The sequence below is a fragment of the Fusarium vanettenii genome (genome assembly GCF_000151355.1).
Source record: "Fusarium vanettenii 77-13-4 chromosome 8 genomic scaffold NECHAsca_10_chr8_2_0, whole genome shotgun sequence".
Classification (NCBI taxonomy): Eukaryota; Fungi; Ascomycota; class Sordariomycetes; order Hypocreales; family Nectriaceae; genus Fusarium; species Fusarium vanettenii.
The window spans coordinates 969,107-995,221 of NW_003315874.1; the positions used below are offsets into that span (position 1 = coordinate 969,107).

The 26,115-nt window shown below is 51.8% G+C and overlaps 8 protein-coding genes across 8 annotated transcripts; 6 read left to right on the forward strand and 2 right to left on the reverse strand.

Moving 5' to 3' along the window:
* Positions 1–819: 819 nt before the first annotated feature.
* On the reverse strand, positions 820–1,833 carry NECHADRAFT_83848 (uncharacterized protein; the record flags this gene model as incomplete). Its single annotated transcript, XM_003048943.1, has 2 exons — positions 820–1,487; positions 1,605–1,833. The coding sequence occupies 2 exons, from the start codon at positions 1,831–1,833 to the stop codon at positions 820–822; spliced, it is 897 nt and encodes a 298-aa protein (XP_003048989.1).
* A 1,786-nt stretch (positions 1,834–3,619) lies between these two features.
* Positions 3,620–5,563, forward strand: NECHADRAFT_47029 (uncharacterized protein; the record flags this gene model as incomplete). The annotated part of the gene is made up of 2 exons (XM_003048748.1): positions 3,620–4,342; positions 4,583–5,563. 2 exons carry the CDS (start codon positions 3,620–3,622, stop codon positions 5,561–5,563), a joined length of 1,704 nt encoding a protein of 567 aa, XP_003048794.1.
* A 1,507-nt stretch (positions 5,564–7,070) lies between these two features.
* On the forward strand, positions 7,071–8,457 carry NECHADRAFT_101320 (uncharacterized protein; the record flags this gene model as incomplete). The annotated part of the gene is made up of 3 exons (XM_003048749.1): positions 7,071–7,081; positions 7,141–8,205; positions 8,238–8,457. 3 exons carry the CDS (start codon positions 7,071–7,073, stop codon positions 8,455–8,457), a joined length of 1,296 nt encoding a protein of 431 aa, XP_003048795.1.
* A 3,224-nt stretch (positions 8,458–11,681) lies between these two features.
* NECHADRAFT_105069 (uncharacterized protein) lies at positions 11,682–14,378 on the forward strand (the record flags this gene model as incomplete). Its single annotated transcript, XM_003048750.1, has 5 exons — positions 11,682–12,149; positions 12,211–12,809; positions 12,860–13,222; positions 13,276–13,624; positions 13,675–14,378. The coding sequence occupies 5 exons, from the start codon at positions 11,682–11,684 to the stop codon at positions 13,909–13,911; spliced, it is 2,016 nt and encodes a 671-aa protein (XP_003048796.1). The 3' UTR covers positions 13,912–14,378.
* Positions 14,379–14,863: 485 nt separating this feature from the next.
* NECHADRAFT_62892 (uncharacterized protein) lies at positions 14,864–16,525 on the forward strand. Its single transcript, XM_003048751.1, has 4 exons — positions 14,864–15,048; positions 15,159–15,292; positions 15,350–15,804; positions 15,856–16,525. The coding sequence occupies exons 1-4, from the start codon at positions 14,917–14,919 to the stop codon at positions 16,362–16,364; spliced, it is 1,230 nt and encodes a 409-aa protein (XP_003048797.1). The 5' UTR covers positions 14,864–14,916; the 3' UTR covers positions 16,365–16,525.
* A 378-nt stretch (positions 16,526–16,903) lies between these two features.
* On the forward strand, positions 16,904–19,757 carry NECHADRAFT_95596 (uncharacterized protein; the record flags this gene model as incomplete). Its single annotated transcript, XM_003048752.1, has 5 exons — positions 16,904–16,929; positions 17,026–17,156; positions 17,236–18,343; positions 18,394–19,162; positions 19,221–19,757. 5 exons carry the CDS (start codon positions 16,904–16,906, stop codon positions 19,755–19,757), a joined length of 2,571 nt encoding a protein of 856 aa, XP_003048798.1.
* Positions 19,758–19,957: 200 nt separating this feature from the next.
* On the reverse strand, positions 19,958–23,046 carry NECHADRAFT_71161 (uncharacterized protein; the record flags this gene model as incomplete). Its single annotated transcript, XM_003048944.1, has 6 exons — positions 19,958–21,408; positions 21,460–21,645; positions 21,696–21,787; positions 21,837–21,951; positions 21,999–22,151; positions 22,204–23,046. 6 exons carry the CDS (start codon positions 23,044–23,046, stop codon positions 20,083–20,085), a joined length of 2,715 nt encoding a protein of 904 aa, XP_003048990.1. The 3' UTR covers positions 19,958–20,082.
* Positions 23,047–24,057: 1,011 nt separating this feature from the next.
* NECHADRAFT_47078 (uncharacterized protein) lies at positions 24,058–26,063 on the forward strand (the record flags this gene model as incomplete). The annotated part of the gene is made up of 3 exons (XM_003048753.1): positions 24,058–24,434; positions 24,486–24,792; positions 24,843–26,063. The coding sequence occupies 3 exons, from the start codon at positions 24,058–24,060 to the stop codon at positions 26,061–26,063; spliced, it is 1,905 nt and encodes a 634-aa protein (XP_003048799.1).
* Positions 26,064–26,115: the final 52 nt, after the last annotated feature.

The following is a 26,115-nucleotide window of genomic DNA, read 5'->3' on the forward strand; positions in this document are numbered from 1 at the left end:
CCAATGACGATCCCCCAGACTTGTGCATGGCATGGGTGTTGGCCCGGTTTACCGACCTTTGGTGTTGTTTCACTGCCCCTAGCCTGGCCCAGCATCATCCACTTGGCCGCTGACACGGGACGTGCATACAATAATCGCATAGCATAGCATTGCACCGCATCACCCATGACGTCCTGGAAGCTCAATGAATACGAGAGGCGACGTAATCCTTTGCCTTCCTTCCATAGTACACCGCATGAACAAATTCCTCTTTGGTCTTGATTGGCTACACCGTAGCTAACATTCATAATAAGATCTCGTTTCACCTATTCCCCCATCTGGTGAAACATTAGCATCAACAAACACACATTCATTCCTCACAAGTGGCGATGCCTTCACGAGCTTTTTTGTGATTAATTAATTACCTCCTCTCGTCTAAAGGGGGCGTGTAGGAATGTTCTCGTGATCCTCTTTTTTTTTTTCATTTTCTTGCTCAGCCTCAATATCATTACCGAGTACGAACAACATTCCTTGGACCGAAATACGATCCGAATTCCATGCGTCTTGTCATTCTGAAACAGGACCCTTGGGTCAAGCTTATTTTCATTTACCTCGTATGTGTGTCTATCAACATACATGGGGTATAACTGCCAGCAGCAACGGCCTCCTTGGCATTGCTTCGTATACACATCTAAGCTTTCTGCGCCACGATCCCGAGATGATAAACACCTGAGAGAAGACCCTGCAGGATGTAGGCAGCACTCGCTCGACGCCGTTTCTTCCATTCTCGTCCCCAAATATAACCAAACTTGTTCAAAAGGGTATCACACTACTCCATCCTCAAGCCTTGGGCCGGCTATCTACCCAGAGTCTATCAATGATCTGAAAGACAGCCGTCACCCCCTTCATCGTATCCTCATCTACCTGGCCTCCCAGCTTCTGCTGTATCTTGTCCGGATGCCACCGCACACGCTCGTCCTTGAGCTGCGCCACAAACGCCTTTTCCCCAATCTCTTGCGGATTCAGTCCGTTGACTAGAAACTTGCGCACAGCGGCTTCGTCGACGTCCTCCCGACGACCGCTCTCCACGGGCCATGCGAGCGTCGCCCGGGTTCCGTCCCAGGCTGTCCAGGCGGAAATGTAGTCTTCCCATAGTGTTATCCATCTTCGGCGTTGTCTGCGTTCCTCACCGCGACGTAGACTGCGCTCCATGTCCTCTTGTAGTTTCTGCGCAAGGCGATCTTCCTCTGCTTTGCGTTTTCTTGCTTCTTCTCGGCGGGCACGTTCTTCTATTAGTCCAGCGTGTGTCTTTTCCCACATCTTTTGACGCACATGGGCAGCGTACTCTTCCTCCGTCATCTGCTCCAGATAACCCGTAGGACCAACGCGCTCGTTGGAGTAGACGTGGATTGGTTGACCGTAGACGCCTTCCCAGTATGCGGCACCCTCGTCGTCGGCCATGGCGTCAAAGAGCGACTCGCGGAAAGCAACCTCAGGGTCGAGAGGTTCTGGTTCGTGGGGATTGGGCGGGGTGGGAGAGCGATGCCGTCGACGGTGTCGATGGTGGTGACGATGCGAACGCCTGTGAGAATCATGATGGTCGCGGTGCCGGTCTCGAGACGTACGACGAGATCTATGGTGATCCTTCAACCGGAGACGCGAGCGCCTAGGCCTTGTACTATCGGCATCATTGTCGCGATCATCGTCGGGGCGTTGTGACGTCGGACTCGGCGATGGCTCCCTCTTGACGTCGTCACGGTCCGGTGATGCGCTTCTCCTTCTGGACCGAGGTTTGTCGGGGTTGATGGAGGAGAGGATGTGGCGTCGTCGAGGGGACTGCTGAGCTTCGCTCATTATTTGGTGGCCATCAAGTTGGTGACATCGAGTCCAAGACGTTGGTTCTAAGCTTGAGGTTGATGATTGATGTTGAACTTGGTGGGGTTTCCTGCATGTGCCTTGTCGCCCCCTGCCACCTAAGGTACGCCACAAGAGGGCGCACCAATCAGCATCCATCCCCCGTGGTGAACTAAATTGCACTGCAATTTTAACCCAGCCCAAGAGGCAATACGGGTTGTTCATGGACCATGCGTACGTCGCTACATGCATAGTGCTGTCTTGTTTTTCAGGCCAATCCATCAAGTAAGAAATTGGGGTATTCAAGATGGTTTCAGGTGCACAAGAGTAGGCAGTTAGTTTATGGGTTCAATTACCAAGATCCTAGAATTAGAATGCAATGCTGCAACAAGAGCGCAGGCAATTCTCAACGGCAAAATCGAGTAGTCCAAGGTGACATTTGTGTTTCCTTTACTTTAGCAAAGATCACAGAAGACAAGATCGCAACAGTTCGGGAGAAAATAGGCGCTAAGATAGACATGGCCAAACAGTGAATACCCTCAAGCGAGAACTCCTCGGGGGCAACTAGGCGATCAGCACATTGTATCTCCTCAAGTTCAGACATCATATTCGATGGCTATAAATCGCTATAGACAACCTTGCTCTTAAACGCGAAACTGCAGCCTGCTGTATTCGGGTGAGTCCTGGAGAAGATGCATGACCCTTCGGCCGCATCATGGTCGGCCCTTTCTCTACAATGAGACCTAGAAATCCGCTCGCTAGAGAGGTTCAACAGAAGCGATTCTTTGACGGCTTTAATGTCTTCTTTAACATCTCTTTCCGTAGATAGGCTTTCCGGTGGCAGGCAAAAGGGGCACATCAAGGCAAAATCTGTGCCTTGGGCAATTGAGCCTAACCAGTCTAGCAGAACCAAGGTGCCAGAAAGAAGCGCAGATTTCTTCGTTCCAAGTGATTGATTCAATTAAATAAAGCTTCTCGCACATTCGTACTACAGTATCTGCTCTCGAGCTCGTTACTATTCCAACCTCTCTCGTCTGCTGTCTGCGGTGTCCCACCAGGCATACCATGGATTATTGGTGTACAGAGAATCAAGTGGCCAATACTTTTTTTATCACGTTAACAACAATTCAATTGATGGGCCAGTCTTAACATCGCAACCCAAGGGTGCCTCCAGGGGAAAGGAGTCATCAGTATGCTGCAAAGGGTGGATCAACCCAAGTGAGTTGGTGGTTCTAGATGCCAGGACTTGGTAAGCCTGTTTCCATCATCCAACTACCGTTTAGGGCCAATAATGAGGTCCACGGACCGTGTCTTGATGTAGCAGTATGACCTGCTAACTATAAGTCTACGGGCAGGATGTGTATAAGAGCTCGCAGGCAGTTGCTACGAAGCAACGTAATTATCTACTCAGAGCTAACATTCTGGTTAGTTAGATAGTGCACGTGTCAAAGTCTCGGTATTTCAAGTATTTGAGGCAGTATGAGCCTCCACATTGTCTAAACGTACCCAATACGTACCATTTTATGCAGATTGATCATATGCCTATGTGTCTTCCTTTTATCCATCAAGTCCAGAATGACTGTAAGTGGTTTCATTGACTGGAGGCCAAGAATCACGTATAGAGTCAACACCTAGCAGGGATAAGGACGACTATGTTCAGGGTATTAGATAAGTTGAACGCGGGGTATTTCTCTCACAGTCACCGAGATTGTATCACTTTCACTCCAACTCCTTCACATTGCATTCTTCGGTTGGCCAATCTCCCTAGACGTATCTTGAGAAAGTCATGGAGAAACAACATGCTAATACTTTCGACTATGACAACTATTCCCTGCCCTCGGCAGCAACCCACATCCGCTTAATCGAACTGCTTCCATCAAGTTCAGTCGCAACATCCAAATCAGCCGACCATGAATTCTCCAGTCATCTTTCGTGTAACCTCACAATCACACCAATATTCGAACCAAAGGCCTACAAAGCAGTCTCATATACTTGGGGCACGTCTGAGAGAACATGCTCACTCGACATCTCGGGGACCAACCTACCTATCACTCCTGCACTTGACACAGCTCTCCGACATCTCAGGAGACGGGAGGAACCTATTATTCTATGGGTTGATCAGATCTGTATCGATCAGAGCAACCATGCTGAGAAAGGAGATCAAGTGCTCCTCATGTCCGACGTCTACACCAAAGCCGAGCAAGTGTTGGTCTGGCTTGGACCTGAGGCCGACAGATCTGATGAGTTGATGGATCTATGGCAGGAAGTTGGGCAACTAGCACTGAACCTAGGAATTCAAGACTACTTTACGAGGGAGCGTATACCTTTGCTGCAAGACATTATCAAGGATCCCAAATTCGATCATCCTCTTACACAAGGCTATCACGAGCTTGTCGACTTGGCGCGGCCACGCTTCGAAGATCTCTTACAGGCGACAGTTGATTGGCACGACAGGTTCTGGTTCCGTCGAGTCTGGACAGTTCAAGAACTTTGCCTTTGTCAGGACACGGTGTTTGTCTGCGGCTACAAAGTAGTCCAGGGAGAGCTCGTTCGATTAGCTTGCAACATCCTGTCAGCAGCGATAAGTCAGTTAGTACGAAGTCATCCAGATTCAGATACCGAGTTTCAGGAACTCGCGTATGCAGCCTTGAGCCAACGTGCTAGGCCTCTCCTCAGCATACGGCATCGCAGGCAAAACTGTAACAAGGGTCTCGGAGAAGGAGACGAGCTACTTCATTTATTTCAAAAGCTGTTTGTCAATAGTGACACGATGGCGACGCGGAACCGAGACCGCATATATGGGTTGTTGGGTCTGGCTGTTGATGCGGAGAGGCTTTCCATTAAACCAGACTACGCTTCTGAAGACCCGGCGCCTATTTTCACCAAAGTGGCCCGGAAGGTGATTCGGAACGGGCGAGTAGAGTTTTTATCGTTCTCGCAGTTTCCAAAAGAACACGATCTAGAGCATCTCCCGTCTTGGGTGCCTGACTGGAGGCCAAATCTTGAGTCCTCTTTCTACACCATTTACGAGAATGGAGAGGACCATCTTTTAGCTGCTTCAGGGGATACCAAGGTCTGCCTTGAGCCAGTCCAGGATCCCAACATCTTGGCTATCAAGGGTTACATGATTGATACGATTGAGGAGGTAGGCGAGAGATGGCATTCCTCGAATTCACACGCTCTGTGTCAAGTCCATCTATCCCGTATCGTGGACTTTTGCGCCAAATCAACTGCCAAGAACGAGCCTATTTACGACAATGACGAACGACGAGCCGAGGCAGTTTGGCGAGTGCCTGTTGGAGACTTGTACTGGACCAAGGATACACCAAACGCTCGTGCTAGCCGCTCACTCGCAAGCGACCAGTATCTTGACTGTATTTTTGTCCTTGAGCTACTGGAATCATGGCCAGACATGACACCCGAGGAGCGAACAGCACGTTTTCCAGAACTTGAGGCACGGAGGTTCCCATCTGGCTCGTATAGGGGTAACATGGCTGCCATGGATGGGAAGAAGCCATATTTGACACGGAAGGGATATGTTGGCATGTGTCCAAGTCACGCAGTTGAGGGGGATCAAGTTGTTATCTTTATGGGAGGAAGGATCTTGTATGTGTTGCGGCCATTGGAGGGCAGTGAAGAGTTTACGTTTGTAGGTGAGGCATATTGCGACGGGGTCATGGATGGAGAGATTCTGGAGAGAGCCGAAGAGAGGTTATTTTTGATTAGATAAATATTCTAGAGATTTCAAGTGTCTATGCTCTTGGCTATCGAGGTTTAGTTGAAGACGTAGGGTAGACGAAGCTGGGATAAGTTGTTGACCATAGTAGAGCTCCAGGTCTATGCCTTTATCTAATGTATTGTCTGTCTTGATCATGAAACGAATAAGTATTATGCTAATTAGTAATTGAAGAACCTATTGTGTCCAATTCGCTACTGGCATATTCGAATGGTTGCGGGTTTCGCTCCTTATGCCCAATTACCTATTGTACTCTGGCACTAGTTTAAAGACAGAGGGAAAATACCTATCACACCAACAAGACTCTTGGCATATACATGCCTGGCTTATATGGGTCTTGATGCAATGTTCAAATGAATGCTAAAAGGGACACTGTAAGGGCGTGTCTTTATCCTGGACCATTTCCTCACTCTGGGGTTGCTATCGTATAAGAGAAGGGTACTGACGGGAATTCGGCAAGGATGCCTTGAGTGATAATGAATGCCAACTATCCGAATCCCGTGAAAACCCGGATGCACAACCCCCTGCCTATTCCTACGTCAAGGTAGACCAACTCATAGAGTTCGAAGTTGGAGTTGACAACGGGAATAACTCAAACGTGGGGATATTTATAGAGGCAACTCTCCCACAAGCCACCTAAACGCAATTGACTAGCGTTCTCTTGTGTGGATGCGAAGAGTATTGTTTATATCAACGCCGTTGGAAATAAATTGCACATTTATGGAAAACACATGGCTGGGCGACTTGAATGTCAGCCTCCCTGGAAGGTAGAAGGAATTGAATAGTCAGCCACTTTTACACATCCATGATGGTGCCAGCCATTGAGCCATTGTACTTGGCCACATTAATGATAAAAAAAATCTCCTATTCAATATAATGATAAGGTCTCCGAGGCCTCAAAGTTTGTAATCCAACCGTCGTCAGTAGCTAATCTACTAGAGACGAATGGATGGATCTAATAGATGCAAGGAACCCGACCTTTTCTCTAGTCCAACCCTTGCACTTTTTAGCGGCTCCCAGAAGTGTAAATGCCCCTGACTCCAGCAGGTTTTATTGCCTCTAGGGGGCACTCTTCAGGGTCTCAAGTGCCCCGCATCGACCAATCGACAGCCTCCAAATCGCTCGCAGGGCTGGGCTGAACGATCCTCCATCCCTCTTTGCCAGTTCAGTCAATCCCATCCCATCCTACACAATCTTTTGACGGGATACCCTCATCCTTTCTCGCCTTTCGCCCTTGCGTCTTTGCCTGCTCTTGCCATAGGCGCATAGCGGCAAAATCTTACAAGACGGGGAACTCTTGCCCGACGCATCATGCGCAGATAGCGCCCATAACCTCTTCCAGCATTGGTTTTCGTCTGCGCAACCTCGATTCTAGCTTGGCATCCATCAGATAACAATCATGGGAGGCATACTATTGCTCCTGGGACTATGTGTGAGTTGGCTCTCTCTATGCGCAGATTACCCCTCGGTGTAGAGGCTGACTGTAGATCTATAGGTCATCATGGCTTTGGCGTACGTTCGATCGTGATCCCCGAATTCGACATCATATCCAGCGCTAACCCATCCAACAGCTCGTTCCTCGCCGGAGCGCTGCCGCTGTCCATGTCACTATCACAGTCCCAGCTCCGCCTACTCTCGAGCGTCGGCGTAGGCATCTTGGTCGGCACATCGCTCATCGTGATTATCCCAGAGGGGATTGAGGCCGCCGCCGCGCCTGCTGAGGCCTCGCACATGCACAGAGTCCGAAGCTTGGTGCGCCGAACCCCCTGGAGCCACGCCATCCTCACACGTGGCCTCCCCGACTCAATTCCCACCGTCAGCACGCTTTCCAGCCGCGATCGCGCCGACCCCGATGCCATTGTGCGCCGTCTCGTAGACTCTGCGGCCGAGAATGCCCAATTGCCCCGGTCCGATGTCAAGGCCGCAGTCGAAGCCCCTGAAGCGCCCACGACCGGCGATACCACCACCAAGGACGACACCACGAGCGATAAGGAAAATGACAAGGCTGGGAGTGAACATAAGAGCGGTAGCAGCGACGACGAGGACCTTCAGGAGGACCACGATCACGAGCATGAGCATGAGCATGCAGTCCCGACTTTTGAGATTGGCTTCTCCCTGATCCTGGGTTTCTTGCTCATGTTCCTTATCGACCGACTACCACGACATGCGACAGAAAGCCTCCACTCTGTGCCCCAGATGAGGCACATCAGCCTTGACAACTTGAATGGCGATTCTGCTTCTGTGGATGAGGAGGCGGATGGTTTCTTGGGTTCACTGACGCCAACCCCGCGACGCGCGCGAAGCTTGGCCACGACCACTGGACTTGTCATTCACGCCGCAGCCGACGGAATTGCTATGGGTGCTTCATCGACAACTACAGACATGAAGCTCGGTTTCATCATCTTTGTCGCCATCATGATCCACAAGGCTCCCGCCGCCTTTGGTCTTACCTCCCTCCTCCTGAAGCAGGGTCTGTCGAAGCGAGCTGCGAGGGGTCACCTCATTGTTTTTAGCCTGGCCGCTCCTTTCGGCGCCATCATTACATGGCTCATCATCACCTTGTTAGGTGGTTCCAAGGTTGAGGGCGACCACTGGTGGACAGGCATGCTGCTCCTCTTTTCAGGAGGCACGTTCTTGTAAGTCGATCCTCTCACTCCTACCATGATAGCAAGCAGCTAACCAAGGCCAGATACGTCGCCATGAATGCGATGCAAGAGGACAATAGTGTTCATAGCCATGGTCATGGCCATGAGCATGGCCTCAACGGCTACGCAGATAGCAATGGCCCTGCTCAGCGGAAACCCAAGGGTCCGCAAATGCGTGATACCTTGGCCACCATCGGCGGAATGCTGGTGCCGCTTCTAACACAGTTCGGGCACCACCACTGAGCGAAATGATATCCTTTCCCTTTCCTGCGTTGCTGCGGTGTTTCTGGGTGGGTTAAAACGACGCGGCAGCAGAGATGTCGGCTATATGAGGCCGTTTTCATTTTTCTTGTTCCTCTTCTTTCAGTTGGGCCGGCGAGCCCTTTTCAAATGATACGGAAACGGGTCAGAATAGATTCATGAGCGATTCTCGAGGCGATAAAAGTCGAGCTGCGGATAGGATGTATACGAACGACATGGGCCATGTAGAACACCTTGGGTATTGGTGACTGTATGACTACCTAGACCTTCGAGATTCAATATAAAATGTCGAGTTTTATGCCAAGGTCTGGGTTCCACTCACAGATATGAGCCCTGCAATTCGAGGGAGCTCCTGTCAAAATTGGTGGAACATTATCCGAAAAGAAGGGATTTCATGAAGCTAGGGTGTTGCTTGCTAGTTCGTTGAATCTGCGTTTCAAGTGAGAACCTCGTCTCCAGACATCCCCAGAATGGCCAGGATAGGGATCATGAAGGTAAGAGGTTTGTTCTAAGTATAGACCACGCGCTTCAAGATGGCGTGACAATCTTGGATGGCGCTTCTGGCTGTGCATCCATGAGACGGGAAATGATAGATGAAGGAGGATGGTCTGTGTTGGTGTATTCGATTGGAGAAGAGGGAGCGTGGGAGGTGAAATTAATGTCCGAAATTGGGAATGGTTCTTGATGTAAGAATCCAATGGATCCATATGTCTTGTGTGGAATCAGACGGAGGCCTGGAGTTGGTCCCTGTCGAAAAGGGCGAAGAGTCGATAATCAAGGAGATTAACCTGTCAAGTCAGATAAAACAGGGAGCACCAGCCAAGCCAACTGTTCGGCCAATTCCGGCTATCATGGCATAGCCCGTGGTCCGTTTCGACACTAGCAATCGTGAGAATTGCAAGGGGCTCAGGCAAGGGTGAGACGGAAACGACGCAGGTTTCCAAGGCATTGCGTGAAGCAGACCGGCACATGCGCAACATGGTGTTGACGCCATCAGAGTATCCGTATTTCCATGCTCTCTTCACGTACCGCGGTTTCGGTCAGGCTCAAGGCAGGACGACGTCAGAGGAGTTGAGCTTGCGATGTGGTGGCTTGCGCTAGGTGTTTGACGGGAGATGGCATTCAGCTTGTGTGTTAGAATAAGAGATGACGGTCAATTCAGTCTCCTGCATTCGGCATGAGTGAAGCAACTAGTTCCACGTAGTATCCGTAATAGTTCTTGCTGCTGCTAATCCTTGAGTAGCGTGAGACATTCCGACATGGAACGTTGGACGAGATCTTGAGTTGAGGAGGTGTTTGATTGATGCGGGTGGGATCCAATCTTGTCTTGTCATGAGCCACCCAAGGCGTCACATCCCATCACATGGCTAAACTCGAAAGGGGATTTATCGCGATGCGGAGAAGGACCATTGGAAGTTGGCATCTGACTTCCACGAAACTTGGAACTTGTTGTCGGAATTGGATTCTACTTGCATCGCATCGATTACAAGCCGGCCCGCAACTACCTAGCTGCCGTTAGTCAGTCAGTCACCAGCTCCCTCGTCTGCATGTTTAGTTCGGACAGAGCGACATCAGCCGTTGAGCCTGCTGATGAAGAAAATTGCCTCCAGAGTCATGAGCAACTGACTGTATTGTAGATGCCCGGCCCGCACCGAGTCAGATGCTGCTTGCTTTCGAATGGGCTGAAACGGCATGCCCGGTTCTGGTGCTGCTGTAAAAGCCAGGAGCCACGGCTGCCCCTCGCACGGCCTCTACCGCGCAGGAACCAACCTTGACTGAACCAATTGAAACATGGGGACGCGGCCGAGCGCTGTGGGCACCCTCATGCGGATGGATCTGAGGGTAAGGGAGGGAGCCGCTGGCGGAAGGCCGCTAGTAGCAGAGGGCTCCGTTTCACCGTTTTGGATGGACGGATGGAAGTCGAGTCGTCAGCGTCTTGTACTCGGTGTAAAGTCTGTGTAAACTGTGTTGTATGTAATAGCAGAAACATGCAGACGCCAGGCGGCCAAGATACATATCCAATAAATGTTTTTGTTCTTTCTTTATTGCATAAAAAGTAGTATATGAGACAGGGGAATGCAAAGCAAGAGCAAGGCATGAAAGTTATGGGAAAGAGTAGGTGTTCTCTCGGTCCTTCCCCTGTGTTCACATCTATTACATGCCTCCTACTGAAACCCCTCTCATGATCAAACTTGGATTCTTCACAATCTAACCCATTCAAACAAAACACCTGAAAACAGACACAGCTCCTACAAGAAAGGAACTGTCGCTGTTGGCCTTCTTTTTTGGTCCTTTCGGCGTTCGGGCCCCCATTCGTTTCATTCATTCACTGAATCACTGTTCGTCCCTCCAATCAGCCACCTCACTCCTCTCCGCCTCGTCTTCGCCGCCGCATCCGTTGAATGCTCTCGACAACAACAAAGGCCCTTGTTTACCTCGTCAAGGCAGACACGGACAGACAAGACAAACCCACTGGTAAGACACTATTCACCCGCGAACTCAAGCCCTGGCAGCCAAGTTGGCCACTCGCCGGTCACGGCCACAGCCGGCATGACCCTGTTGGGAAATAAACGGAACAAGAAGACAGGCACATGGTGCAACGATGCAAGGGAGCCGCTGGCGGGACGGAAGGCTGGGAGACGACCTGAACTGTAACGGATTCCGTTTAGCGCCCCCTCGATGCCGCCATCGCCTTCACCCTCGTCCGACCCACGCCCCAGGTCATCAGCCAGTCCCAGGCCCAGTAGCAAGCCAAGATTGGGATCCCAGAAGACAGCCCAGGCATTCCCGTCCCCGTCCCTGTAACCGTCTGCCCGTCTCTCCACCATCTCCAGTGACCTTCGCCATTCACCGTTCGTTTCTGCTTCCTCCATCCCGCTCCCGCTCCCGTTCCCTCTTCGATATCCCCGGCCTTTGCCTGTGGCCCCGTTGACTCGTTGCCCTTCTTCACTCTCATCCGACGTCTTGAGCAGTGATCAAGTTTTGTTCTACATGTGCTGACACCTCCCTTGATCGGTTGGCATAGGCGCTCCTCTCTTCTTCCTCTCCGCCCCCCCACTCCTTCTCCATCTTCGACATATCCTCGACATCGACCGTACCAGTTCCGCCCATCCGCCTGCATCGCGCTCCTCGACTCGGCTCTCCAACATCCCTAGTGTTCATACATCGATCCTAGGCGATCCCTCTCTAGGGCGACGGGCCGGGCCATGGCCGGTTACCAGCGACCCATGAGTTTTTCTGAACGTCGAGGAAGCGCCCTCAGCGACGACCTGACTCTCAACACAACTACTAATCCAATGATTAACCACCGCTTGGAAAAGCTGCCTCAGCAGCAACGGCACTTGCGCGGGCCTCCTACTCCGAGCATGTCCACGCCCGCTGCCGACTTTGACCAGCAACTCACTGGTTCTCCTCCACCGCCTCCGACACCTGCTGCATCACCAGGACCATCGCATTTCCAACCAGACTGGAGCGATGCCGCAGATGATGAGGACTTCTTCCTCGCCAAGGTTCGCCAGCACTTTAAGAACTGTTCTGGCCCCCAGCGGACCCGCGTTCTCGCAGACTTGCTCAATCTCTGCACCAGTCAGCAGTTGAGCTTCGTCCATCAGTTTGTCAGCCCTCTGCTTAAGAAGGATCCGTTTACAAGCCTCCCGGACGAGCTATGCCTTCGGGTATGATAAAAATAAGAAGCCTTGTGGTGAAAAAAAATTGAACTAACATTGGAATGCTCAGATCCTGTCTTTTATCGATGATCCCAAGGTATTGGCCCGGGCCTCCCAGGTGTCGAAACGATGGCGAGATCTCCTCAGCGACGACATGACATGGAAGAACCTCTGCGTCAAGCATGACTACGGCCGGAGACTGTCCGAAGTCTACACAAGTGCCCCCCAATTTGCTTCACGGCTGGCTGCTCAGGCCTTCAATGGAATCGATGCCGACATGGCCAGCAGCAGTTTCCCCGGCGCACGTTCCCTTAATTCTTACAGTATGGGTACACGAAGTCATGATGGAACAACTAGGCCTAGGCTACGGACATACAAATCTCATTTCAAGCAGAGATATTTGGTGGAGGCGGCGTGGAGATCTGGTGGCACCAGCACGACACGGAACATTACCCAGGAAGGTGGTGTTGTTACAAGTCTGCACCTGACGCCAAAGTACATCATTGTGGCACTTGATAACGCCAAGATCCATGTGTTTGATACCGAGGGTGACTCGCAACGAACTTTGCAAGGCCATGTCATGGGCGTCTGGGCTATGGTGCCCTGGGACGACACTCTGGTCAGTGGCGGCTGCGATCGGGATGTGCGAGTGTGGAACCTCAAGACGGGGTGAGTATACATAATGATTTGAGACTCGAATTATACTGACAATGATCTAGCGCTTGCCTCCATACGCTGCGAGGACATACCTCAACTGTCAGGTGTTTGAAGATGGCAGATGCAAACACGGCCATTTCAGGGTCTCGAGATACAACCCTACGCATTTGGGATATCCGGACTGGCCTTTGCAAGAACGTTCTCGTTGGCCATCAGTCTAGCGTTCGATGCCTTGAGATTAAGGGTGACATTGTTGTATCCGGTAGCTACGATACCTTTGCTCGCGTTTGGAGCATCTCTGAAGGCCGCTGCCTTCAAACTCTGCAGGGTCATTTCAGCCAGATCTATGCTATCGCCTTTGATGGCAAGAGAGTCGTCACGGGCAGTCTCGACACCAACGTCAGGATTTGGGACCCGACCTCTGGGTAAGTGTGTCAAGGTACTGGATGTATGATGGCAAGCTAACATGTTGTTGCAGCGAATGCCTTGCCATTCTTCAAGGCCATACCTCACTTGTTGGCCAACTGCAGATGCGCGGAGACACCCTAGTGACTGGTGGATCTGATGGATCTGTCAGGGTGTGGTCGCTGGAAAAGATGTGTCCCATCCATCGTCTCGCTGCCCACGACAACAGCGTTACTAGCTTGCAGTTTGATGATACTCGAGTCGTGAGTGGCGGCAGTGATGGTCGAGTCAAGATCTGGGATCTCAAGACCGGACACCTCGTTCGGGAACTGATCGCACAAGGCGAGGCCGTCTGGCGAGTCGCATTTGAGGATGAGAAGTGCGTTGCCTTGGCCCTGCGCCAGGGTCGTACAGTCATGGAGGTGAGACAACAAACAAATCATGGATCAATTTCGGAAACTAATCGTTATAGGTGTGGTCCTTTTCACCACCTGAAGAAATGCTCTACGACCGCCCTCTTTCTCTTCAGCAGCGGGTGTTGGAAGATGATCCGAACCGGCCATTGAGTGCGATGGCCATCGACTATCGCACCTCGCAACCGACAATGGCAAGCTCCAGTCGCGACCCCCAGGCACAGGATGTCGACATGCAGGATGCCGGCCCATCAACAGCCCCTTTGCAAGGGGGCACGTTCTTTCATGACGATTAACGTGCGAGCTTGCGTACTTGGCCGACACAATACTTCGACGGCCAAGTAATTTAGCAGAATGAGTTCTCTCACAGGACGCTCACCTCTTATGGATTCAACACTCATCATAGGGGCGGATGGGGAAATCCGCCCCAGCATTGTACAATTGGCTTGCTTCAGGTTGTTGTAGAGAGGGTCAAGGCATTTGGGAAGCATGATTACGGCGTTGCTGCATCACCAGGTCAAACTAACTACTATGATCTGGACTTGCATGACATATGACAGCATGAACCAAGGGATTAAGGGAATCGGAGCTTTAGGGACGGATTCGGAGTTGCATCTTCAGAGGCTGGCCTAGGTGGGACCAGGGGCAGTGTATAGCGTGCTGGTGCTTGATATTGCTAGCCATAATACAGATACGGCGCCGTGTATAGACAGGTTAGAAGCCATCCCAAGCGGGGGTCTCAATTCAGATTCAAATTTTGTTTACAAGAGTATGAGAGATGTGAAATTCTGGTACATGTCCTGGGCTAACCTGATTCAAAGCCGTTGAGTCTGCGCACAAATCCGAGACTGGCAAATCCCAGCGTCGGGGGTCGGGGGGAAGAAAAGACGAGGGAAATTGTGGATGGGGGACCCACATCGGAATATGCACCGGAGTACATTACCCCGACGGAATACACGCCACTCTCAGGGTCTAAATTGAAAGAATTGGGAGGAAAAGTGAGAGTTGAGAGGCGGTATTTATATCGAGGGCATCAGAAACATATAGGCATACACATAGACTCACTATAAAAAGGGGATCCCTCCTTCCCAACAGTATCCGGGGCGCCGAAAGGGAGGACCTGAACAAACAGGTGTTTGTCACGTGTGGGAAAACTAGACCTATTCTGGCATAGTCTTGACCAACAAGCAAGCTCAACGCTCAACACCGCGACTTTTTCTGAGCTCCATCCAGCCAAGTCGTCGTTATCTACTCGACAACGTCCTGATCCCAATTGATCCAGAGGCACCTCCATATTCACGATGCTGTCTCGAGCTCTCCGAGTCCCCAGGGCGGTGCCTCTGCGCGCCAAGCTCGCCGCTCCCTCTTATATCGCCGCCCGCTCCGTCACCACCAACGCTGCGTCGGCGTCGCTGAGCCACTCGGTCCCTCAGGTGAGAAAATGCGCCCTTTCCTACACTCGACGGCCCCTCGACGTCGAACCTCTCAACACTCTGTCTACGATCCCGCACTACAAGTCCTATACTGACTGCAATGTCTCCAGTCCGACGATGAGCCTTTCGTCGTCAACCTGAGCGATGAGAGCTTCGAGACCTACGAGCTGGACCCTCCCCCCTACTCCCTCGAGGTTACCAAGAAGGAGCTGAAGCAGATGTACTACGACATGGTCAGCATTCGGTATGCGATTCCTTCTCCCGCTGCGTCTCTGAGTCGCTCTTTCTGATAATCCCGCAGACAGATGGAGATGGCGGCCGATCGTCTGTACAAGGAGAAGAAGATCCGTGGTTTCTGCCACTTGTCCACCGGTCAGGAGGCTGTCGCCGTCGGTATCGAGCATGCCATTACCAAGGCTGACGATATCATCACTGCCTACCGATGCCACGGTTTCGCCCTGATGCGCGGTGCCACCGTCAAGTCCATCATTGGTGAGCTTCTCGGCCGACGTGAGGGTATCTCGTACGGCAAGGGTGGTTCCATGCACATGTTCTACAAGGGCTTCTACGGCGGCAACGGTATCGTCGGTGCTCAGGTCCCCGTCGGTGCTGGTCTCGCTTTCGCCCACAAGTACAACGGAAACAAGAACGCCTCCATCATCCTCTACGGTGACGGTGCCAGCAACCAGGGCCAGGTCTTTGAGGCTTTCAACATGGCCAAGCTCTGGAACCTCCCCGCCCTTTTTGGCTGTGAGAGTAAGTTATGCAACATAGACAATGGCACTGAGCGGGACTAACATAACCTAGACAACAAGTACGGCATGGGTACCTCTGCTGCCCGCTCTTCTGCCCTGACCGACTACTACAAGCGTGGCCAGTACATCCCCGGTCTCAAGGTCAACGGCATGGACGTCCTCGCCGTCAAGGCTGCCGTCAAGTACGGCAAGGAGTGGACTGCTGCTGACAAGGGTCCTATGGTCCTCGAGTACGTCACTTACCGATATGGTGGTCACTCTATGTCGGACCCCGGTACCACTTACCGAACCCGTGAGGAAATCCAGCGCATGCGCTCGACCAACGACGCCATTGCTGGCCTCAAGCAGAAGATCCTTGACTGGGAGGTCACCACCGAGGATGAGCTCAAGAAGATTGACAAGGAGGCTCGCGCCCACGTCAACGAGGAGGTTGCCATTGCTGAGGGCATGGCTGTGCCTGACCCCAAGCCCGAGATTTTGTATGAGGACACCTACGTCAAGGGCAGCGAGCCCCAGTACCTTCGCGGCCGAATCCTTGAGGAGAACTACTACTTCCAGTAAGAGGTGGAGGACAAACCCGTATCAAATAATGATTCCAGCACTTGTTGCCTGTTGTAATATACATCCATGACTATCTAGAAAGAGGCCTGGGATTGGTCCGAAAATGGAGGGGTGAGGACCCAGGAATACTTTATGTGACTTAATGGATGTTTTTGTCTTGGCGTTGCGCATGATGTTCTTATGTTGTAGAATTATCATGATCTCTTTAGTCGGTGCATCTCGGCCCATCTCTCCCGAGTTGAGCCGTTCCTGCCCCTCCGGAAATAAGCAGAGGGGTTGGTCGTATTACCGAATCTGGAAGTCGCCGAACTATTGTCATGTGACTGAATCGCGTCGCGCGTTTCAGTCGTAGCTTCCGTAGTCCAATCTACGCGACTTCTGCCTGGCCCGGGCGCGTCATGATTTCAAGCATCAGCTGTGGCCGTGGTCTCACCATTGCCTCTCTCCTTCGCCAAAACACCCTGAGAGTGGCTTCGCGACCTCTTCCAGGCTTTTTCCCGCGTCGTTCTTCGTTGGAATCACTACGGAATTTGTGCATCATGGCACCCAAGCAGGCGACACTCGGGTATGTCAAGTCAGGGCAGAGCACTCTTAAGTGCGTTTGGAGGACCCCTAGAAATTGCATCAATTGGGATTACTGACAGGCTTTACCTTGTTGCAGCAAGTTTTTTGGTGCCAAGGGGGCGGCACCGGTGCGACAGACAACCCTTTCATTCAGCACCAAGGCCAAAAAGGAGGAGGCAGAAGAGGGGGAGGCTGATGTGAGCACGAACGGCTCAAAAGCTGATAAAGGTACAATGCGCTGGAACCACGAATTATTTTGCTCTGGTCTAATTTCATGGACTAGACTCCAAAAAGCGAGCTCGATCAGCCGACAAAAAAGCCGAAGCCGAATCTGCGCCCATTAAGAAGGAGGAGGCTGAGGAAGATAGCGATGGCCCCGTCACCAAGCGTGCGAGACGGTCTCGAAAGAGGGTTGAGGAGGAGGATGACGACATAAGCGACGAACCAGTCAAGAAGAAGACTCCATCTCCCAAGAAGCGCAAATCGGCGAGCCCCTCACCCAAGCCTACACCTACCAAGAAATCCAAAGCCCGAGCTGTCAAGGAACCTGCCGCTGAGGAGGAGGATGAGCCCGTCAAGGATGAAGCATCTACAGCATCGGCTTCAGAGGCAGAAGATGACGCAGAGGTGGAGGAGGAGAAGCCTGAAGTTGCTGCCAAAGCTCGGCAGAAGGCTCAGACAAAGCTCAAGACCAAGACCAAGGAAAAGGATCCCTACCCCGATTGGGAGGCGGGAACACCGGTTCCATATGCGGCTCTCTGCACCACATTTTCTCTTATCGAGATGACTACCAAGCGCCTGATCATTATGGAGCATTGCTCCTTGTTCCTCCGACAAGTCATGCGCTTGACACCCAATGATCTGCTTCCGACGGTATTGCTTATGATCAACAAGCTAGCTCCCGACTATGCTGGCATTGAGCTTGGTATTGGAGAATCTCTCATCATGAAGGCCATTGGCGAGACCACAGGCCGGAGTCTCCAGGTGATCAAGGCCGACCAGAAGGAGATTGGTGACCTGGGTCTGGTAGCTGTGAAGAGTCGATCAACTCAGCGTACCATGTTCAAGCCTAAGGCTCTTACGATCAGGGGAGTCCATCAGGGCCTAATGAATATTGCTACAGTCACCGGAAACGGTGCCCAGGGCCGCAAGGTGGATGGTATCAAGAAATTGCTCGCGGCGGCTGATGCCAACTCAACCGGCAAGGTTGATATCACCAAGGACAAGGGCGGACCAAGCGAGGCCAAGTTCATCATTCGATTCCTGGAAGGAAAGCTGAGACTTGGTCTGGCCGAGAAGACGGTCCTTGTTTCGCTCGCCCAGGCCATTGTCTGCCACGAAGCAGATGCAAAGGACAAGGTTCCCAGCACCTCGGATATAGAGAAGGGCGAGTCTATCCTCAAGACGGTTTACAGGTAAGCATGCAAGAGCACCTCAACTAGTATGTCATACTAATAAGAAACAGTGAACTCCCAAGCTACGACGTCATTATTCCTGCTATCCTCGAGCACGGAATTATGAAGCTTCGCGAGAACTGCAATCTTCGACCTGGTGTTCCTCTGAAGCCCATGTTAGCCAAGCCCACCAAGGCTATCACTGAGGTGCTGGACCGATTTGAAGGACAGACGTTTACTTGTGAATACAAGTATGATGGCGAAAGAGCGCAGATTCACTATGTGGCCAAGGATGCACCCCAGCAGCTGAGCCAGGCAAGCCAGGGAGCAGCCAAGGAGGTCGGTGCTGGAGTTGCAAGCATCTTTTCGAGAAACTCTGAGGATCTCTCCAAGAAGTATCCCGATATTCTTGCTAAGCTTAGTACTTGGGTGAAGCCTGATACCAAGAGTTTCGTCTTGGATTGCGAAACTGTTGCCTGGGATGTGGACGAGAAGAAGGTGTTGCCCTTCCAGCAACTCATGACACGCAAGAAGAAGGACGTCAAGGTTGAGGATGTCAAGGTCAAGGTGTGTGTCTTTGCCTTTGACCTGCTTTATCTCAACGGAGAAGCTGTGGTTGAAAGGGCACTACGGGAACGACGTGAGCTACTCGAGGCTGCATTTATCCCTGTTGAAGGCGAATTCGCCTTCGCTACCCACATGAACGGCCAGGAGCTTGAAGAGATCCAGGTCTTCCTTGACGAAAGTGTCAAGGCTTCATGTGAAGGTCTCATGGTCAAGATGTTGGATGGTAGGGAGAGTGGATATGAGCCCAGCAAGCGAAGTCGCAACTGGCTCAAGGTAAGCATCATTCTCCTTATTCGTTTGTGAGAATTCCCAACTAACATTCTGTCTACAGATCAAGAAGGATTACCTCTCTGGTGTTGGCGACTCTCTCGACCTTGTCGTCCTGGGGGCATACTACGGCAAAGGCAAGCGTACTTCAGTGTACGGAGCATTCCTCCTGGCATGCTATAACCCGAACTCAGACACATACGAGACCGTATGTAATATTGGAACTGGTTTTTCGGAGCAAGTGCTTGAAGATCTACACAAGCAACTGTCCGAGATCACCATTGACCGACCCAAGCCCTTCTACTCGCACTCATCTGGTGGGCAACACCAGCCTGACGTCTGGTTTGAGCCCCGTTACGTCTGGGAGGTCAAGACTGCGGATCTGACGCTCAGCCCACGATACAAGGCCGGTGCCAAGGAGGGAGTAGACCCTTCAGGCACCAAGGGTATCAGTCTGCGATTCCCACGTTTCATTCGCATCCGTGATGACAAGAATGCCGATTCTGCCACGACGAGTCGTCAGGTTGCTGAGATGTACCGCAAGCAGGAGAGTGTGTCCAAGAGCAAGGGGCCTGCTGTGGATGACGACTTTGAATATTAGACGTTTTGGCCTGTTGCCGAATTATATGCATTCATAAGGAGAGGGGGATTCCGCTCTGGCGTTGGGGCATGTATGAATAGTCTTTTGACATGTCCTTGAAAATGACAGGGGCTATGAAAGGCTCTCATGTAAGATATAATGACATTATCAAACCAAGATCAACTCCTAAACATGGATGCACGGAGACGACCAGGAACGGTCAGAGAAATAAAATACAGTGCTTCAAGATTGATAAAAGCTTCTGTCTATATGGCCAAGGAAACTAGAATACTCGTAACATAGATCATACGTGTCCCAAACATTCCCGTTTATGTAACAAGTCCCTCTATAACATGGGCTCCTCGCCCTGGATACTGTCGCCGTCGTCAGCGCCGTCCGCACCCTGCAGCAGCCCGCTACTCTCGAGAGCACCATCATCCGCCGCTATACTCGTCACACCCGTCTCGTGGCCCCTTCCACTAGGTCCTAGACCCATGGTGCGCCTTGTCTCCTCGGCACCATTCAGGACGTACCAGACGTCCTTCTTTGTCAGCAATCCCTGAAGGACGCCGCGGTCACTGAACAGGAGGTAGCGTAGACCGAGCTTCTGGAAGTATGTTGAGACGAGGTGTAGGCTTGTGTGAGATGGTAGGGTCAGGGGGGTCTGGTCCATCCAGGGGCGGAGGTCGAGGGTGGTTCGCGGGTCGGCGAGAGGTTGGTGAGAAAAGAAGGCCTCGGTCTCCGGAGGAAGTGAGCGAGGCGGCTGAGTTGAGGCGGAGAGGTTATAAGCAAGCTCAGCGCGTGAGATATAGCCAAGGAGTATGGCTTCGCGGGGGTCTGATATGACAGGGAAGCCACGGTAGGGGTGCATCTCGAGGATAGTGGTGAGGGAGGCGATGGTATGGCCCGTAGCCGTAAGGACGACGAGGTCCTCGATACGGGTCATGACTTGAGCGGCAGGAATGTCAGGGATAACATCGCTGTTCTCGCTGTTGTCTAGGAAGGGATACTCGTTAAAGTGAATCCACGACTCGTAAATACCGCGGCGCGAGAAGGCGTCGCCAACCCACTTGGAGATCATGACAGCGATCATGATGGGGAGAACATATGTGAGAGCGCCAGTGAGCTCGAACATAATGACGACGATGGAGACGGTCATGCGAGTCACACCGGCGAGGGAGGCTGCGGCACCGACAATAGCATACGTGCCGGGAGTAACGCAGGGTATATCAGGCTCACAGGAGCCAAAGAGGAAGAAGGACGGGTAGTTGGTGACCCATATCTCCATGATGATGCCCACGGCACGACCTGTAAGAGCACCAATGGCCATGGATGGCAGAATAATGCCCGCAGGGATCTGCAGGCCAAAGGTGACGGCGGCGAGGAAGAATCCAAGCACTGAGGCGAAGACGAGGAGGACAATGGTTCTAGCAGACGCGGCACCCGTCCTACAGATGCCGATAGGGTCATCGAGAACCTTTGAGCACTCGGAGAAGAGGTTAGAGACGAGTTCAGTGGTTTGCGCCTTCATGTAAAAGTTGGGGTAGTTGATGAGAGCTGTGAAGAAGGCGACGATGAGAACCTGGGCGATAGGGCCAGGGATCCAAGTATTGGCCTTCTTCCAGCGAGCGATGGCCATGTTGAGTCTAATAAAGAGGCCACCATGGATGCCCTGAAGAGTCTTGTTAGCAAGTGAGACCCCTGAACGGCGACGTATACTCACTCCTAGGATGCCCAGGATGGCGTAGGGAAGCAACTCGAAACGATGCCACCCAATGCTATACTGGACTTGGTACAAGACGAGTTTACCTGACCTAAAGGGGTCAAAGGCTTGGAGGACGACTGCAGCAGTCATGGCACAGACGAAACTCTGCCACATGGTCTTGTCTGGGAAATAGTACGATAATGTCTAGTAGATATGTCAACGCCGAATAGCGTAAATGGGAAGGCCAAGCATACCTCGAGACTAAACAAGACACCGCCGATAGGGGAACCAAAGGCAACAGAGACGCCTGAGGCCGCAGCAGCGGATAGAACCTCTCGTTTTCGAGCTATGAGGGTTAGCAGAGGCATCGATCAGCTCGAGACTTGAGGAAATACCTTCATTGTCGTTGATATTGTGAAACAACTTTGTAAATACGTTGGCGCAACAGCAAGCAACGTGGATCAACGGGCCTTCTTTGCCCAGCCACATGCCCGAGGCCACAGCCAAGGCCTTTAATAGTGAGTAACTGATCAGAAAGGGCGAGTATTCTGGCTTACAAGGCCAAGTGACTTGGTCACAAGTGTCCAGCCACCCAGAAATCGTTGGATGACGAACCCTCCCAGGACAGTCTTGATCTCCGGGATACCACTATGCTTGGCGTAGATGGCATACTCTTGTACAAGAAGAGCAGCTACAAATGCAAACAGCATCTTGAGCAATCATTAGCACCAGAGAACGGAGGTGGGCAGGATGTAAACGTACCGCAAGACCGACAAAGAAGAAATACTCGAGGAACCACCTGCCGCCGGCCGAGCCCACTCCAAGGGCACCACCCCATGTCTTCCAGCCCTCACACTTGGAGCCCTGATCATATCCATAGCAGCAAAACGCCTTATTAAGGTAAAAGTGGCCGCCCTCAGGCCCGCTGGAGCAGTAGCCTTCCTTCAGGTCGCCAAGCCAGTCGGTGGTGACATTGATGCAGGCAGCGACTGCGCCGACAGCCATGCCCGTCAGCAACAGGACGATCCAGACCTGGCTGGCGTCGATGAGACGGCGGGCATAGCCTAGCACGCCGTTTGCGCTGGAGTATAGGACACGCAGACGCTGGCGCTCCTTGGTGTACTCGAAGATCCAGTCAATGGCCGTAAGATCCTCGTAGCCGACGCGGCGACCGGGTCCTTCAATGTACCAATCGAGCGGCGCACCATCTTTAGAGGCGGCATTGAGAGCAATGGGTTCGGCGCGCGGAGGGGTCTCGGAGCCTGAGAAGACGGCGGGCGACGGGCCTCTCGACGAAGAATGCGAAGCGTTGGATCGTGAGCCTAGGATGGCCGAGAAGAAGCGGGCCGGCGCAGAGAGGAACGAGGGTCCTTGACGTCGCTTGAAGGACATGGGTGCAGCTAGATTGCCCTGCAGCGGGTCATCTTCGAGAACGTCGTGACCGTCATCGCCGTGGCCATAGGCGCCTCGACGGGCGCTGACCTCGTCGCCATCCTGGCCGAGAAAGTCGAGCTCGTCGCGACGATCCGAGTCGGGGGTATGCGATGCGGACGAGGCTGAGGCTGAGGCGGAGGTGGATGCGAAGGCGTAGGGGTCTCCAGACATGATGCGGTTCATACCATTGTGCAGCGCAGCCGAGACGCTCGCAGCAGGAGTCTCGCGACGGTCGGGTATTGTTTCTTCTCTTGTTTATTTCGTTGGTGGTGTCTAGAAGATGAGGCTTCGAATCGTGTTCAAGTGTACAAGTGTTGGCCTATGATGGAAGTTGGGGGGCTGTAGGCGTAGGTGCAAGTGGTGGGCCTGGAGAGCTCGGGCCACGCTCAGTGTTCTTGCCTAAAGCGTCGAGTAAGAAGAGCCTCTAGATGAAACCGTCCTTTATGATGTTGCGATTTATATACATGAAGTATAGAAGAGTTTAGATACAGATGATACTGTTGTTGATTCTAGGTAGACATTTCTTGATGTTCTTTTAACTGTCCCTAAAAGACAAGCCTTACCCCGGGCCGCATAAAACATTGTCTTGGACAGCAGCAACAGCATGCCTGACAATCACACCAAATCATGCACAATGTGGCTGGTTGCATACAGTTGGTTACCAGGCCAATTAACAGACTTTTATGACACGCTAGCATCTGAATTTACCATTTCATTGGACTCTGGGCCATATCCCAGCATCTGTTGTCTCTGTCAAACAAGCTGAAGTTCAAGCTGAGGGTGAGACAGGGTAGTCACAGCAAGATGCCATTGACATAATCCAGAACAAGTGCATACAAATAACAGACATACAAGCACAAGAGATAAATAGAATGTCTTTACCTATCTCACATCCAATTATAAATCTTGACGTCTAGAGCAGCTTTCCTACCTAAACATCATCATTTCGCTACTGCTGAACATCAATGCACCTAACGGGGCAATTTGGTCCTGATCGAAATAGTGGGCCTGCCAAAGTCATGGTTGTGAGAGAAGATTAAACAAGCAACTTCAAGGTCGTTGGTCTCATACAGATCTATCAAGCTCTAGACTCTGTTCAATTCCTTTTGACGACACCGAGATTCTCATTACAACTTCCCAAGTCAAACAGCCTCACGCCGTCCTGGTGTCATCCACACCAACATGGACATCACCACTGACGAGGCGCAACCCTCTACCTCACAAGCGACAGACATCGCCAAGATAAAGACGCTCCTCAAAGCAAAAGACGATACACAAAGATTCGTGGGTCTTGCGCTCCTCAAATCTGTTCTCGACGGCTCAGAAGAACTCCGACAAGATGAAAAGACTGTCCACAGTCTCTGGTCTAGCCTCTCACCCAAGTTTCTAGACCGGTTGTTACGCACCGGGTCGAAGCCTTCCAACAAGAATGCAAAGGAGATGCTTGATCTTGTTGTTTCTGTTTTGCACATTTTTTCTATATTGCTTCCTGACCAGGCAAAAAGTGACCCAAGGTTCATTGACAGAACTCCTTTGCTTGTCGCTGCTATTCTCCACAGGTATTGTTTTATAAACAACTTTAGGAAGATAAGACATACTAACTGATATAGCACCGAGGAAACCACTGCTCTGGTCCTTCAACTTCTGCATACTTTGGTCAGCTCACAAGCTGGAGCTCAAGCTTTTATCAAGATTGCCGACGTTAGCTCACTCACCGAGATCGCTCCCACTCATGCGGCAGTCCTGGACATTCTGAGTTTTGCATGGCTCAACTCCATGACTGTGGTTGAAGATACAAGCACGTTTTCTACGAAGATTGATACCACCATTCAGAGCCTGGTCTCGTCGTTTACCGGAACTGATGCCGTGACACTTCTTGAGTTTCTCGGCTACTTTCTACGAAACGCCAACCCTACCGTAAGTCATCTCAAGAACCAACAAACATGGTTAACTAATATGTCCTACAGATCCTGCCTCGCCAGCCCAAGTGGCTGAAGAGCGTTGTCAACTATATCCAAAACCTCGTCACCAGCCGACCAACCCCCGAGGCCCGCTCAGCCTATACAAACGCTGCGGCGTCCATACTCCAGACCTACCCCATCCAAGGTCCAAAGATCCTCTTCACAGACGCAAAGAAGGATGACAAGGCCTTTTCATACCTCCTCATCAACCTCCTGCTCATAGACATTCGCTCTTCTGCCCCAACCCTCCTGGAGCAACTCAACACACCAGAGTATCCGAAAGTGTCGAGAAGACTTACATCTGCATTCGATGTCATCTCCATATTTGTGGGATACCTCGTGCAATGCCTCGAGGACGACTCTTTGGAGACTTTCATCATGACTCCAGAAAACCTCCTCAAGCTCCGCAAGGGTATCTCCGAGACCATGTCCGTGACGGCCGAATATCTGCGTGATCGATGGGATGCTTCTGTTGCTGGAGCCATGGGCCTACACCCAGATGCCCGTGCAGGCACAACGGAAACGGCAACGGGCACTCACCATACCCTCGCCTGGGACTCTATCAAGGACAACGCCGACGAGGATATGTTTATCCTCTCTGCCGTTCGAGCGCTGGCGCTCTGGCTGCGGGAAGACGACAATGACAGCCTGCGCAAGGAGACAACGGGTTTAATGGACATGTTCATGGACCTATACCAGTCCAGCTCCCAGGAGAAACTCGACTTTCGCTCCCCTATTCTTGTCGCCCTCGAAGGCGTGACTACCATGGTAAAGGGTCGAGACTCGCTGCTTGCTAATGATGGATGGCGGATACTCACCATTGATCTCAACTCGATCCTTCAGCATGGTTCACGCACTTGTACCGATGAAGATGCCTCCCGAGCCACTGATATCGTCCGCATACTCTTGCCCATTGCCGAGCAGGAGACGAGGGGTATCCCTGAGGCGTGGATGGACCTCATCACCGCAGTGGCTGCGTGGGACGTGTCTGATGCTGAGCAGCCACCTACACATATGGTGCAGGAAGCACAGGTTGCCGCCTTGCAACTTTGCTGTGCGGTTCTTGTGGCTGCAAACAGTGGTATGAGGAAGAGATATCAGTATTCTATTGCTGCCATCAACGGTATTGCAGCTCAGCTTGGTGGTTATGTTGGGCCGGATAGTCCTGTGAGGGAGATGCTTGACGATGTTCTTGCTACACTAGGAGGATTGGCTCACGAGGGATGAGAAAAGCTGCTTGTGAAAAGCACGATGATCTTGCTTAGACGTGGTATCTATG

Bases quoted from the DNA above. Each gene is read 5' to 3' on its own strand.
- NECHADRAFT_62892 (XM_003048751.1), top strand. From the start codon at position 14,917: ATGCTGTCTCGAGCTCTCCGAGTCCCCAGGGCGGTGCCTCTGCGCGCC. The intron at 15,049-15,158 runs GTGAGAAAATGC...CAATGTCTCCAG, and splicing joins TGAGCCACTCGGTCCCTCAG to TCCGACGATGAGCCTTTCGT. The intron at 15,293-15,349 runs GTATGCGATTCC...ATAATCCCGCAG, and splicing joins TACGACATGGTCAGCATTCG to ACAGATGGAGATGGCGGCCG.